Source organism: Haliotis asinina, chromosome 14 (genome assembly GCF_037392515.1).
Source record: "Haliotis asinina isolate JCU_RB_2024 chromosome 14, JCU_Hal_asi_v2, whole genome shotgun sequence".
In the NCBI taxonomy this organism is placed as follows: Eukaryota; Metazoa; Mollusca; class Gastropoda; order Lepetellida; family Haliotidae; genus Haliotis; species Haliotis asinina.
The window spans coordinates 17,937,918-17,953,788 of NC_090293.1; the positions used below are offsets into that span (position 1 = coordinate 17,937,918).

The 15,871-nt window shown below is 39.3% G+C and overlaps 2 protein-coding genes across 2 annotated transcripts in view; both read right to left on the reverse strand.

The window, feature by feature from the left end:
* LOC137260980 (MOB kinase activator 3B-like) overlaps positions 1 to 15,871 on the reverse strand; it is a 357,679-nt gene that overhangs the window by 181,261 nt on the left and 160,547 nt on the right. The gene's annotated exons all lie outside the window — the stretch shown is intronic.
* Positions 681 to 15,861, reverse strand: LOC137260910 (nucleoporin NUP35-like). The gene is made up of 11 exons (XM_067798446.1): positions 15,748 to 15,861; positions 14,467 to 14,555; positions 13,146 to 13,243; positions 10,815 to 10,914; positions 7,114 to 7,192; positions 6,194 to 6,302; positions 5,725 to 5,778; positions 5,060 to 5,129; positions 4,417 to 4,545; positions 2,464 to 2,613; positions 681 to 1,771 (listed from the first exon to the last, which is right to left on the reverse strand). Exons 1-11 carry the CDS (start codon positions 15,773 to 15,775, stop codon positions 1,694 to 1,696), a joined length of 984 nt encoding a protein of 327 aa, XP_067654547.1. The 5' UTR covers positions 15,776 to 15,861; the 3' UTR covers positions 681 to 1,693.

Below are 15,871 nucleotides of genomic sequence, written 5' to 3' on the forward strand. Positions count from 1 at the left end.
TACCCCAATGTGGGCTCTCCGCAATGTACACATTGCGCCGGGGGACAAATATGCAAGGACTCCTCCTTCTACCTTTCAGAAAACCTCTGCATCTTTTGGAATGTGAAGTTTGATAAGTTTGATAATTTAAGAAGCAAAAGTGAGGTGCGATTGGTACGCTCAACTTCCCAGCATAGGCACCTGATTGGATAACATACGGGGCTAAAAAATTTGTCAAGTTGAGACATAGATGCATTCTGGGTATAGTGGAGATTTATCAGAACTTATATCCTGGAGATATCGAGGATGGAAAGGGACACACAAATTCTACTCCCAATGTCAACCATGTTTTTGGCCTAAGAAAAACACTTCTACCATTCAAGACAAAAGCTGTGAATATATAGAATTCTTATATAGTTACTTTTAAATTGACAAGAAGCTCCACTGAGAAGTGAGATTGAGAACCTGAACATGAGAAATTAATTTAAAGCTTTACCCTTGCAGAAAGTGAAAATAATGTGTTTCAGGGACTGTCAGACAGACCACACAATCTCCTGACATTAAAATAACCTTGAAAAACAGGGTGGTATAAAAATCATTACCTGTTAGGCACACACCTCATGATAAATAAAACCCATTGTCTATCTAACATTTACAGTAGGATGACAGGCAGATTGACTCGAGCAGTATAACAAGAGAGCAATATATGCTGAGATTTTATTTCTGACTTTGTACAGGAGAGTGTAAAATACATATAGAATAGAAGTACTTATGTAATGGTATGAATAGTATGCAATATGCAGTTCATGAAAACGACAGTACTCTGACATAATGTCACCTTGATGAAGAGTAATGTGAATATTTCATCAACCATTCTGCTTTCAAAAACCTGCTTGGTAAATTAGACATACTAATGGCCCACGTTTGATTCATCATATACAACACATTAGTGATATTCTGGAACATATTTTATTTGTAACAAGTCACAGCCAAGCTTCAGAACATATCCCAGAACATGGTCATGTCCTACCAACATCTAATCAATGATGGATTATCTTCACAATTTTACACATCTGGCCTGTGAAGGCAGTCTCATACACACTATGCCTGTTCCTACTTAATTATCACGTGAGGCTTAGACTAAACATGTCGCTTCACTTCTGGCCAGATTGAACATGATCAGTCAGTTTAGTAACCGTTTTACAATATCTGTTCAGATATGATTTCTACTAACTTTAGCTTGAATCACTTGCATTCTTTTAATCCTAATAAAATAAATCCTCCATTGAAGTGTAATGAAATTTGGCTAGAACTAGAAAGCAATCACGTGTTCAAACAATATTTGCATGAAATGAAATTAAACCATCCTGGGTCATTTCACTGTAGCTCTGCCATTGAAATTATTAGTGAAGTGTATTCATTTGTGCAGCATCAAATTTATCAATGTCCATTCTTTGGCCCTTGATATCTTAAACATCTAATCTCGAACCTCTATCTCCAACTCTGCTTTTCCTCTTGAAGATTTCTGGTCCATGTTATCACAAACTGCTTTCAAAAATATTTTTCATCCATTTGAATTCAACATTTGTGGTCCTCACAACTTTGTCAGTAACATTTTGTTAAGTGCAGTTCACAAAAAGTTGTCCACAAAGACTCAATTTGCACCATCTGTCCCAAGTAGTTTACAGGAAAACATTCTTGATTTGTCTCCCAATTACCATCCCAGCATGTACTCCTTGACCTTGGAAATAAAACTGTTATCTTTTTGTGGGAGCTGGTTTCCTTTTAAAACCTGAAAAATACAATAACTATGTCACCAATCAGATAAACCTATGATAGTAATACTTCATTGTCTTTTACTCAGACCTCACATATCCGGAAACCCCACCTTCCGGACAATTTTTTATGAAACGAAACTTACGGTCATTAGTTGTACTCGCTTAACCGGACCCAACACTTCCGGATCCAGACGGTAAATTTTCAAACCATTCCTATAGATTTCCACTGAAAAATGATCCAGTTATCCGGACGGAGAGATCTGTGCAACGTGCATGTGCACGGCTAGGTGATTTCACTCTTAATCTATCGGAAGGCATTTGATGTGAATTGATTAATTAGCCATCAATGCACTAGGGGCGCGTGTCACTCTAGCTTTTCATTAGGATTTGGCGGGTGTGAGAACATCCGGATAAACGGGGTTCGACTGTACATACTGTTTTCCTATCACCTGTTTAAGAAATACAGTTCACTTTACCATCATGTATAGTGTAATAAGGCACACTTTTGCCCTGAACTATTACAGTTGAAGCACAAGAATGCTTGTGGGTGAAAGTGTGCCTTATTACACTGTACACGGTAGAGCAAACTGTCACAACTTCACAACCAGACCGATTTGTTGATATATCCCCATTTATCAAACTGGGGGGATAACAAGGAACAAAATCACCCAGACACACATGGGATGATACTTCTCTCCCACAATACCTCATAGTCAGTCCGAGATGCCTGGTAGGCGGATGTGAGGGGCCGGATAGGGGTGTGTTTGGAGGAGGTGCTTGTGTCTGCTAGTCGGGACATGTTCAGGGTGGGTGTGGCCATTGTGTCATCATTCTCCTTGTTATCATCCATTACATTCTGGAATAAAAACAAACTGGAATTAAAAACACTCACAGCATTCTGCTTCCTTCATCTACAGAGATGCCAACCTCTATGATTTTATTGTAGTTGCTACCAATTTTAACTTCAAACTACGCCAATATGATTCCACTAGAAATCCTAAAAAATTTGAATAATATTCAATAAAATTCGCATATACATGTAATGACAAAAACATATATTTTCAACGATGAAATACATTTTCGGACTTCACGTACCTTCTATTCATTGAATCTAATGACATATTTGAACTACAATGATTGCAAGTAACAAACGTAATTTTAGCGAAGCTGATTTCAATACCTTTGCGATTTGAAACATTTAGTTCCGGCAGATATAATTTAACCATGTGATCGTAATATCATTAATGTTTTTCTAAGAATCCATCATGATTTTGTTTATTTAGCGGACTACTAAATTTATGGTCAAACTACTAATTTTGAACGTTGAACCTACCATTTGCAACACTTTGGTGTTGGCATCCCTGTATCTATTTCTACTCTCATAAGCCAAGAACTTAGTATGATGCCATTTTAAAGACTCGGATGGATGCCATTTTAAAGACTTGGATGGATGCGATTTTAAAGACTTGGATGCATGCCATTTTAAAGACTCGGATGGATGCCATTTTAAAGACGTGGATGGATGCCATTTTAAAGACTCGGATGGATGCCATTTTCAAGACGTGGATGGATGCCATTTTAAAGACGTTGGTGGATGCCATTTTTAAGACTCTGATGGATGCCATTTTCAAGACTCGGATGGATGCCATTTTCAAGACATGGGTGGATGCCATTTTCAAGACGTGGATGGATGCCATTTTAAAGACGTGGGTGGATGCCATTTTAAAGACGTGGGTGGGTGCCATTTTCAAGACGTGGATGGATGCTATTTTAAAGACATTGGTGGATGCCATTTTAAAGATGTGGATGGATGCCATTTTAAAGACGTGGATGGATGCCATTTTAAAGACTTGGATGGATGCCATTTTAAAGACGTTGGTGGATGCCATTTTAAAGACGTGGATGGATGCCATTTTCAAGACTCGGATGGATGCCATTTTCAAGACATGGGTGGATGCCATTTTCAAGACGTGGATGGATGCCATTTTAAAGACTCGGATGGATGCCATTTTAAAGACTCGGATGGATGCCATTTTCAAGACATGGGTGGATGCCATTTTAAAGACGTGGATGGATGCCATTTTAAAGACTCGGATGGATGCCATTTTAAAGACGTGGGTGGATGCCATTTTCAAGACATGGGTGGATGCCATTTTCAAGACGTGGATGGATGCCATTTTCAAGACATGGATGGATGCCATTTTAAAGATGTGGGTGGATGCCATTCCACTGACTTGAATAAATGCCATTTCCATGATTCCTGCCAATCACTGCTGTAGCAAGCAGAGCTTCCAGAATTCACAAAATTAAAAGAACACATTGACAATGATTTAACATCACTGCAGACATATGGTATGTTAGCTTGTTAACAAAACCGTTGTTGAAGATCTTATGCATGGGTATGGGGTTGGGGGGAAGGTCAAAGGATTAGTACTGAAACAAATCAGGTTTTGATTTGAAAAACCTTTGCAAAGTCAACGCTGTGGAACGGTAAAGTATAACTACATGAAGACAAATGTCTGAATGACATTTTAGAAGAAGTAACAACCAACAAACAAGACACCGAGGATGTGTCATATCATAACAGAATAACTTGTCATCCAACCCTTAAACACCTTTCTTGCTAATACTAAGGTAGCTGACAAGTAGGTGACCATACCTTGTCTATACATGGCAGTACTCCCACCATCATACTGTTGCCGAAAACCTTGCCGTTCTTACTGAGCGCCTTCTTGGCCTGTATCTTGGATTGGTAGTGAATGTGCATCCAGTTGCCTTCCATAGAAGACTGCAACACAACACAACACGTGCATTGACACTTAATGTGCCCCTGTGCTTACAGTCAATAAAAAGAATCACACTGGTCTACCAGCCCAAGACTACTAAATTTAAGCTGAAGGCAAGTAATAATTTGAAAAAAAATGTCTTCATTAATGAGCAACACTCGAGATCCAACTTCTAAACTTGTGCTACATGTCAAAACTAGTTTAAAATGGACATGTTCTGAGAAACAGTACTGATTTCATCGACTAGTCCTGTTCTTAACATCAACTGACAATCTATTGACCAACAACATGAGTATCCATCTGCACAACTGGGAACCGATGACATGTGTCAACCAAGTCAGCAAGCCTGACCACCCAATCCCTTAAGTCGCCTCTTATGACAAGCATTGTTGCCTTTTATGGCAAGCATGGGTTACTGAAGGCCTATTCTACCCTAGGACCTTCACGGGTCAGTCACATGTCAGTATCCCTTGTTATTACACGGGACTGACGTCACTATGAAGCTAGTTTCCTTACCACATGCTTCATGATATTGCCGTACTGTGAGAACTGCTGTACAATGAAAGACGTAGCAGCAGGCGGGAACCTGCAGAACAATCATGTTAAGATTGAAATTAATACCTGTGATAAAAACACAGAATACTATGAAAAAATGTTATGAAAAACTAACTGTGTTTCCAGATGCTCTGAACCTGAATACAAACATTGATGACATGACATGTAACCTTTCACCTAATGGTCCATTGTTTTATACCAGCATAAAGGTTCAACACTATCAGACATTTGGTCATTTGGGCTCATGTGTCACAATGTATAACCGTCAAAATTATTTACCTGCCCTGGACAAACAGTGACAGCATAAATGTACATAAAATTCACTTGATCTAAGCATCAGGCAAGACTTTTAAGCCCTAAAGCATGTTATGCTGTATGCATATACACATATGCTCTAAACAGGTGACCCTCATTTTAGTTGCAGTATCCCAACTACCAGGCCTGAGAATACTGTTCTAAATGTACCTAGTTGCAAGACAAACCTGGCTTCATGTTAGGTGAGGGAACCCATTAGCTGCGAGGGTAACCAACCTCCACAAAAGTAGCAAGTAAAGAAATCATCACAATGTTTATGCGTATACGACAGAAATTAAAGCACTACAAAGTGTATGATATGTGAGTCATACCCAAAAACTGTGACCCATGTTTCATCAAGTATGTCCTCTGCTTTCAGACTGTCCCTACAAAAGGAAAAGGATTAAAGTCACAAGGATCCAGTCTTGGCCAACAGAATATGCGGCAAAATATGTGTCTATATTGAGATCGATATTCCACTATATCTGAAGCTCTGTGAGCGAGTTTGGTTTGGAAATATTCCAGCAATATCATGGCAGGGGACACCAGGAATGGGCTTCACGCATTGTACCCTGAGTTTTGACATGAAAAGTGAATGCTTTAATCACAAAGGTATCCACCGCTCCTTACTGTACATGTTTATACAGATCCTATTTCTTACATAAATCATTAAAAATGGTCGGTCACGACCATTTTGTAGTCATGATAGCGAGAAGATTACAGTTTGAGAGATTCTGCAACTCGTTCGTTACTCCATTTTGAAGGAATACATGCAACATAATTATTACTTCTGCTGCCTACCCTTGAGTGTAGAATGGGTCCATCTGTGCAGGTGATGTAGGGATTTTGGAAGGGGGGATGATGAAACTTTCGCCAGTAGGTTTTGGTGTTGTGGCACCAGGAAATAAACCTGCAAGCACATAGATACTATCCACCATAATAGTTTCCACAGCTTCATCTGTTTGCTTGCTGTTTCACACCAGATAATCTCAATCTATATCATGCGAGACCGGCGAAAATCCTGGTTAGAATTTATCAATAATAACCCAAGCACAGGCGGGATTGACTCGCTGACTTGATTGACACATGTCATCGTATCACAATTGCATAGATTGATGCTTATGCTGTCAATCGCTGGATTCTCTGGCTCAGACCTGATTATTCACAACCTGGATTACTGCTGAGTGCAACATTAAACAACAACAAACCAACCAACCAACCAACCAATCTATATGAATGTTGCCTTTAATAATCAAGTCTGGGCAAGATAATCCTGGCGGTCAGTTGTGAAAGTTCTTGCAGCCAATGGTGAAAGTTGCCAAGATAAAATGAAATGCTATCAACCAATTCAAGTTCAACATGTTCAAGAAACAAGAAAATTGAAGGCGTTCGATATCTCTGTCATAGATAATTTACATCAGATGTGACAAGACAGTCAGAGGCTAACAAATCAATCATTGACTATAATACTACTGATAGGTGAAATGTTTGTGGACCTCATATCTCACCAACCCCATCCCACTTCAAGTAAATATTCCAAATGCGACACATCATAAAAAAAATCAATATTTACATGTCAGTATCATGGTTTTGTACAAGTACTGATTTCAGATTGAGCTAAAACTCGACTTCTTTTGAGCTATGGGCTTCTCAGTATTTGTCAAAAGTCCTTACAGCTTCCCATTCCCAGGTAACTGGTATGAGGAAGGGTATTTCTTTACCTGAGGTAGGTGGTCCAGGTGACACGCCCCTGGAAGCGGGTGTGGCCGTGGTCCTAGATGGCACCTGGGATGTAAAAGACTGGAAGAAAGTAGAACATCATTGACAGATTACGACTTGGTTCACATAATAACACTTGACAGTTGATTGGGCTGAGAGCTTCAAGGACTGCTCCACAACAAAGCCCATGGGATGCATGTGGTCTCACCTTTGGCAAGTTAATTTGGAAAAAATTGTCTTCACCAATCAGAAAATGGACACCTGGTGAAATAAGTTGGCAGACTTTTATATTTCTAGCACCTCACGAGCAGCTTGGATGATCTGGGTTAATAATGCTCGGATTGTGTGTTTTGAACAGGATATCTCGCCTGGAAAGGGCGTTATAAATATGTAATTTTCTGAATAATATAAATATTTTACACTTATCCTGACTCATGCTTATTATTCTTATCTCCTCCCTCTACGTGAAGATAGTGGAACACTTGAAATCCCTTGAAGTCAAATAGAAGCAGACATACAATACGCTAACCCACCGGAAGCCTCCCTCTCCTGCCAATATGGTCACATGAACAGCCATGCTTGCCACTTTCTCCGAATCTCATAATCCTGACACAAGAATTACTTTGAATTCAGTGGGCCTGAGAGGGGCAGTTGGGAGGGCTTGATGCCATGAGTCAGGACAAGTATAAAATATGTTTTATTCAGAAAATTACAAATTTTTCCTTATCCTGTCTCATGCTTATTATGATTACAAAATCTGATGGAAACGGGGTCAGGAAATGCTGGATTCTACTGACTACCATATAAGTCCGTCCAGTACTTCCTCCCTTTCGGAAACTATAACAGCGATAGTTCGATCCTGTTCTTCCAATATTCATCTGTGTGATGGTGGGATATATATATCAGCTGGCGTCCTGCTAGTGGCTAATGCAACTGTGTGTCAAGACTTCCAATCAAGACTAGTCGCAATCCTACTTCATGTACAATTATCTTCATTACGAGTACAGGGTCATAATTCATGCTAGCTTGTTCAACCATTATACACTGTAGAGCCTCTTGGTCTCCATTACAGTTGATAATGAGGAGTCTCTGTTTAAAGCCAGTGTCGATGCCAATCTCTCACATCGCAATATTCCAGCCATATGGCGGCGGTCTGAAAATAATCGAGTCTGGACCAGACAATCCAGTGATCAACAACATCAGCATCGGTCTGCGCAATTGGGAACCGATGACATGAGTCAACCAAGTCAGCGAGCCTGACCACCCGATCCCGTTAGTCGCCTCTTACGACAAGCATAGTCGTCATTCTTGGTAAGCATGGGTTGCTGAAGGCCTATTCTACCCCTGGACCAGAGCTCTGACTGGCATAATGATAATGTTGTGCATCATGTGGCCTGAGGACTGTAGATAATGCTGGGATCATCTGTCTAGTTGTGTCTTGGCAGTGGAATTTTAGTGTGAAAATCCCATCACAGTCCTAGATGTACAATCTCACGATGACTGGAGTTAAATCGTATGCAACTGAAGTCCAGAGCATGTATTTCTGACATCCATGCCACTGTAGTTATGGCGAGTAGAAACAGTGTTTTCTGTGTCAATAATTCAAGTGGTGCCAGGTCTAGTGGCTCATAGACATCACTCATGAGGTGTTGTAGTATGACATTCAAGTCCCACAATGGGGCCTTAGATCTGCATTGTTGGTCTTCCAGCTTGAACGAGCGTAGTATGGGGAGTAGTTCAGATACTTTAGCCGCCTAGTATGTTGAGAGTGTAGAACCTTTAAGTCCTCTTGTATGTCCTAGATGACATAAGTAGTCCGCTATTTGAGGGTGTATGGCTTTCAGTGCAGTAAAGCCTTTCTTTCTGGCGGATGTTTCAATCCACATCCATTTATTGTCGTATAATGTGCGGGTAGATCTACGTAGCGCTGGGAAGCCCCAGTAGAATGTCCTTGATGTTTCAAGCAGGCTTTGATAAAATCCATACAAGAAGCTGGAACAATGTAGGATTACCGTGTGCTTGTTTGGTGTGTGAATGGACGAGTAGGTTATTCCTCTCTGGTAGTTGCAGTGTTTGTTGTCCTAGTTCCTCGATGAGTACTGGGAACCAATCTCTCGCTGGCCAGTAAGGCATGACAAAAAAAAAATGTATCAGCATTGTCTGTTTATCTTCAATAGTACTGGAGGGGGGCTTCCAACAAGATGCACAGAGCTTCTGTTGCCCATGCTAAGGGATCTAGTACTGGAGATACGAATGTTGGTATCGGCTAGTTGAACCTTGTGGCAAATAGGTCTATTTGTAGGGATGCGATTGTCTGACTGATGAGTCGAAATGACATGAGTGTCTTCGCTCTTTCATATATGAGTCAGTATCTGATGAAGACGATGAAACATAATGGCGTTTTCAACGAACTGGGGTTGCAGACAGTGATGGAAGGAACATCATCCGTGCTGTGACATGAGGATACAGCTGGTGGCGATGACTTCCGTGAACAGGAGCATGCATATGATGCCTTTTCTTCACTGATGGACCTATTACAGCCAATGCACCATCACGCAGGGCGACTGCAGTTGTAACTGCTGAGTGGCATTTATGTTCCTCTTCAAAACAGCGATCCATCAAGTTCATCATATGAGTGGTGAATTGTTGCATGAAGAGGTCGTTGTTCACAATAGCATCTGAAGTGTTGAGTGTAGACGTAGATGTCTGCGTAGCTAGAAAACTCACTGAAGGATACAGGGTAATAGAAGATGTAGTTACTGAAGGTCTAGCAGACTGTTCGTTGATCCTGTACCTTGGGAAGTAGTAGTGGAGGTTAGTTGTAGATGTGATGTTTCTCGAGAGGGACAATCTCACCACTGAAAGACATTGAAGTAGTCGTGGAATGATGTTTCAGCGGAGGTCGACCTCGACCATGCCCCCAGGGTACATCTGGCTGATCACTAAAATGATGAATGTGGGCTGTTAACAACACACGGTTGCAAGATGCAGGATCAACCGATTCAGACATGATTAGTGGGAGCCTACATTGTTTCTCCTTCACGCACCTTTGAGCAGGACATAAATATAATGCAAATTCTGAATCAAATAATTTCTTGCATAGTCCACAGCAGACAGTCAAGTGAGTGAGTGGTTTGGTGAAGGCCTATTCTACCTCAGACCTTCATGGGTTGCGAACAGTGGAAGAACAAATATGCTTGCATGAAGGACATACTAGAAATGGATCAGACGCTGACAGTCATAATTTACAATGACAGCACAATTTCATCAACCAAGTCCAAGTTGACAAAAAAAAACATGTCCCACACATAAGAAATCTCATTAATTTACACAAAGGTGACATTAATTACAATCCAAATACCATATACGAGATAGTATAGATTATAGTACCAAAATTAAAGCAAAAACTTATCACCCTATCAGGACTCAAGCGTGCCTCCAACTGTCTTCGTCCAGCAATGTAGGAGAGAAGGGCAAGAGTGGCTGTTCCATGTGACCATAATAGCAGGCAAGGGAGGCCCATGGGTGAGTGTATTGTACGTCCACTTCAATTAGACAGGAAGTTCATGGGATTTCAAGCATTCCACTATCTTCGCATAGAGGGAGGAGACAAGCATAATAAGCATGAGTCAGGATAAGGAAAATATACTCATTATCATTAACACAATGACTTCCCCACCATGTTGTGTGCACCCTGATTTACCTGACTGCCAGGAGTTGAATAGCTGACGTCTGCGCCTGGGCTCAGGAATAAACTTTTGACAGGAGGAGCACCACCCTTGTCTTTTGTTCTGGATAAATCTCTGTAGTCAGGAGGAAACATTGGACTTACAAAGACGAGATAAGTGTCTGGGTCAAAAGCCCCTGAGACAAAAGTCCCTAAAAAATTACGAAAAGTCTCTCGCTCTACATATTAATACAAAAGTAAGAGTAAAGACAAGAAATGATTAACAAAATGATACACTTTATTGCTTCACAATACAATGACCCTAAATACTATATAAATATGAAAGAAGCAAATATTTTCAGGGAATAAGAAATATACATCATACAACAAATGAGAACAAATCAACAAGAAATTATGAATGACATGACATGATTCTGGAACAAACCATAATACATGAATCGAGGGGCTTTTGACAGGGGTGTTAATATTAGTGAGGAGCTATTGTCCGTAGGGGCTTTTGGTCGAGCATCCTTTATATCACTAGGGCATACCTTCTGATAATCTCAACTGTACCCTGGATGCATCAACTGCTGGTAAGTTGAGCGTACCAGTCACAACTCACTTTCGCTACTTTAAATTATCTAACCGATTGAACTTGGCAACACCAATGTTGCAGAGATTCTTTAAAAGAGGTAGAAGGAGTTCTTGCATATATTTAAATCTACAGACCTTTCAGTTTGTTTGCATGATTTAAAAAAAAAGTGAGTTGCGGTGCAAACAAACCTTCACACCTGTAACTGTTATCTTTGTTGACACTAGCAAGCTCTGTTGTAATGGCTGTTTAGCTGGCTACTGTGAGAATGCAGAGCCAGAAAAGGGAGGAAATAAAATTATCGGGCCAAACTGCTGATGCATCCAGGGTGTAGTGGAGATTTATCAGAACACATACCCCGGAGATATCAAGGATGCTGTGTGGCGGGTTTTTTTCCTGTGGTGCTTTAGGCAGTTTCCTGAATAAATATGCAGTAGGCAGATTCATTATATCATGTGTAGGAATACATTCAAATACTGACAGTTCAGTAATATATTGCTGCAATGACACTGGGTAAGAATATCCTAAAGAGTGAGCGAGTTTAGTTTTATGTCGCACTCAGCAATATTCCAGCTATATGGAGGCAGTCTGTAAATAATTAAGTCTGGACCAGACAATCCAGTGACCAACAACATCAGCATCAATCTGCACAATTGGGAGCCGATGACGTGTCTCCCCCAAATCTGTTTCAGCACAATTTGACTATAATCACATGAAAGATTTGGGTGTTCCGCAAATTAATGTACTTAATTTTCAGGATAAGGTACGACCTGTATCTGTGAGATTGGCTTACCGACAGTAAAATATGGTAGTCACATAGCACAGAGGTGACATGTGGTTACATTATAACTTATACAACAGCAAATGATTGTAAGTTTGGAACAATTCATCTCATTACTGGTTAGTTTTGTGTTTCACCATATTTAATTTGCACCACAATATTTTTAAATATGAACCCACCATATCATTCCCAGTTTTCATGAAAAGTGTCTGACCCTCTGACAAATCTGGCAGATTTGCCAATGGTCAGACAGAAGTCCCTCACCTGCTGGCTCCAGTGTCTGACTGAATATATTACAATAACTTTGTCTGAAGTTGTTATTGTGGCATGTGACACTTGTTCACTGTTTATAAATTTATGTTTATAGTGTTTGTCATTATATAATGTTAATAATTTCAATGCCAATTAAGAGAAATGTTCAATCTGAAATGTGTGTTTAATTTTATTCTGTGGGTCCTGTGAATTTTCAGTGGGTCAGACAGACATCTGAAACTTACAGGACCCAATGTCCTGTTACTTTGAAACACCATTCGTAAACACTGCATTCCTTCAATTACACTTGTACAAAAAGGACAATCCAATTGTCCAAAGCAGTGCTCACAAATAGTGTCTTACCCTCAGAGGGAAGTATACAACCCACCTGCCCCAATGTCCGACTGTATATTTCACAATGACTATGATTGAAGTTGTATGCGAATGTGACAGGTGTTTGCTGTTTATAAATTTTAGGTTTGTTAATAATTTCGACCCCATTTACAAGAAATATTTAAATCTGAAACGTGTCTCATCTTTTTTCCTTATTTGACAGGTCCTCTGAATTGTCAGTGGGTCAGACAGACATCTGAAACTAACAGGACCCAATGTTCTGTTAATCTGAAACACTATTCATGAACACTTCTAAGCCAGAAAATAATATCATACTTGCATAACAAATCTCCCCACATTCCCCCTAAACCCTAACTCCCCAAATTTGGCAATCATCAGTAGGACTGACCTGGGGGTCCCTGAAGTAGCTCCACCAGGGGGTGAGGTGAAGGAAGGGTTCTTCTGGGGACTGTGACCCCCTGTGGACCACAGTCTTGGACCAGCTGGCTGCAATAAATGAACTATTATGTAACAACAAGAAAGTTAGACAAGAAATCAAATATAAGTACTCAAATTCAGTGATTCCAATGATTTTACAAGAGACAAACAGCAGAAGGATTTCCGTACAATAAAGAAATTAATGGTGCATTGGAGAAGCAGTGCGTTACAGTACCAACACACTGAGTACTTTGAACAGATTGGGTTCAAATTTTTACTGGAATACTGACTATTTTACAAATTAATACCATCAATAACCATTAAATAGATACACTTTGATCAGGAGATGTTCATGGTTTTATAATCTTTTGAAATGATGTTGTTCTTCCATATTATGATGAAAACATATCTTATGAACATTTTGGATGACAATCAGTCAATGTCCTAGAAATGTACATAACCAATCTGAAACAGTATTTCAAAAGCATCCTTATGAAAACAGAACTATAAACCTAATGTGGCCTGTGCCTTGTGTAAATCTAAAGCACAGGGATATTTTACCGGTATAACACCTAGCAGATGCGAAAACTGAAATATTCATCTGAAACAGTTATCTTCCACACAGATATTTTCATTTTTTAAATAGTGTGTTACAACAAACACTCATTGGTATAAATGACAACTATCAGACAGACCAGACTGCAAATATCATTTCAAAGATGATTTTAGTTTTCTGTGCACAAATATTAGACACAGTTTGTATTGTTACATAAATGGTAATAACCAAAAAATAGTATTACATGACAACACATTCATGGATACAAGCAGCATAGAAATTCCTAACTCAGTCCACAATTTTAATGTAAATGTAAAGGATTCGAAATACAAATTGGACAAAAGGTACAAGTTCCACCTGTAAGCCCTGCTTGATATGTATTCTATTTATTAGGATTATTTTAAGGGTTTAGGGTTATTTAAAAAAAACAAACAAAAAAAAACACCTCTATTCTTTGGCAAAGAATTAAAATTAAAAAACCCAAACAGGGGTTATAGGCAGAAATCTTTCTGCATAAAAATCTGAAATGTACTCTACATTCATTAACTCAAACACCATTAACTCACAGTTACATGTTTATTTTATATATTGTACATGTGAATATATACTAAACATGTTTATATGAAGCTACCAGCTGTATCCTGGATTGATATAACAATAATTTACATAAGCAATTTTTTCCTTGTTTACAAGTACACATTTTATTGTGAAAAAAAATCTGTTTAAACAAACAAACCGATATTCCATGTTGAACACTGTCTCCCAGTAAGTATCCTGGTAGATATTGATGAGTTCCAGGACTGCTGGGGGATGCCAACATTGGTTCTGAAATAAAAGGTTTGATTGAGTTCATTTAGCATGAAGACAGCCTGTTTCAGTGGTATAAAACATGTCTAAGGAAGATAACACTGTTAATGAGAAACAAAAGTTCATGGTCTGCAGCTCATTTCCCCCGTCTTGGCCAGTGTGTAATTACCAGACTAGCAAATTAGTACCATGTGTTATAGTGAAACAGTGTCCCAGTGTGACTAGGGTAGATTAATGAAGTCTTAGGGTGCACGTTGCCACAATAAATAGAAGCAGTTACTGGAGTTCAAGACATCAGTTAACATGCTATGAGTTGACCCAATCTGTCAGTTAGTTATCACATTCCAAACTCATTTGCTGTCTTCACAGGAATATGGTCTTGTTTAGCAAATGAAATACCAAAAGCAACAATTCAGTTAATTAAACAAAATTATTTCTGATATAAACAGTAATGCTGAGACCTATCATCCATAATGTATGCAAGCACCCGTCACAAATCAACATATTAGCAGAGCATATGTTTTCAGACACACTATGTTTTCTGACTGAACTGACATCAGCACTCAGTCAGGTTATAACGAAAGGTGTTGTGTCACAGTAACTGTAAATTCTGGAATTATGGCTTGTCTAGGATAAAGTTCTCTCTTATAGATTGGTCACAGCTATACATCTGTAAATGCAATTATCACGACAACCACACATGTTCTTAAGCGTCTTTCTTGTAGGCCTATAACATGAGGACACTGGCTTATTGCAATGACATGTAGGTCTATTCATTGTGCTGATCGCTGATTTCTTTGTACTAAATTGTACTTAATCCACATGTACTTCAGATCTGAGGCATCAGATAGGGAGACACCTTTTGTCACTAAAAGCATGGTCACGATGGAGACATACATGTCAATGAAATTGGATATTTTATTTTGGAAGGATTTTGCGGTGAATAGACATGGTATTCGCTGTTCATGACACAGTTAGGTAAGAGTTCCGCCCGTTAACACCCGCCCCCCCCCCCCCCCCCCAACTCCCAACTCCCGTGTGAATAACATCCAATTTCTTTGCATAATGTAATCTAAAAGTAAAACAGAAATGTTGAAATGACATGGTATGACACATGGTCTTAAGTTCAAATTTTGTGAAAATTACTGTTCATTATCATTTTGTTAAATGTTTCACACAATCTGCTCTGAGGAGACAATGATATAATTACCGTGTAAATCTGCTGAAGCGGAGAACATTATTAAATACAAATAAATAAACAGAATACGGGTAAATAATATTTTTGAAATATAACGAGAGAAGTAGAGTTTTCGAAATTGGCGGAAGTTCGAGAA

Coding starts and splice junctions, on each gene's coding strand:
- LOC137260910 (XM_067798446.1), bottom strand. CDS start 15,775: ATGTTCTCCGCTTCAGCAGATTTACACG. Junction 4,546..5,059: donor GCAATATCATGAAGCATGTG/GTAAGGAAACTA, acceptor GTTGTGTTGCAG/TCTTCTATGGAAGGCAACTG. Junction 2,614..4,416: donor TACTGCCATGTATAGACAAG/GTATGGTCACCT, acceptor TTTTTATTCCAG/AATGTAATGGATGATAACAA.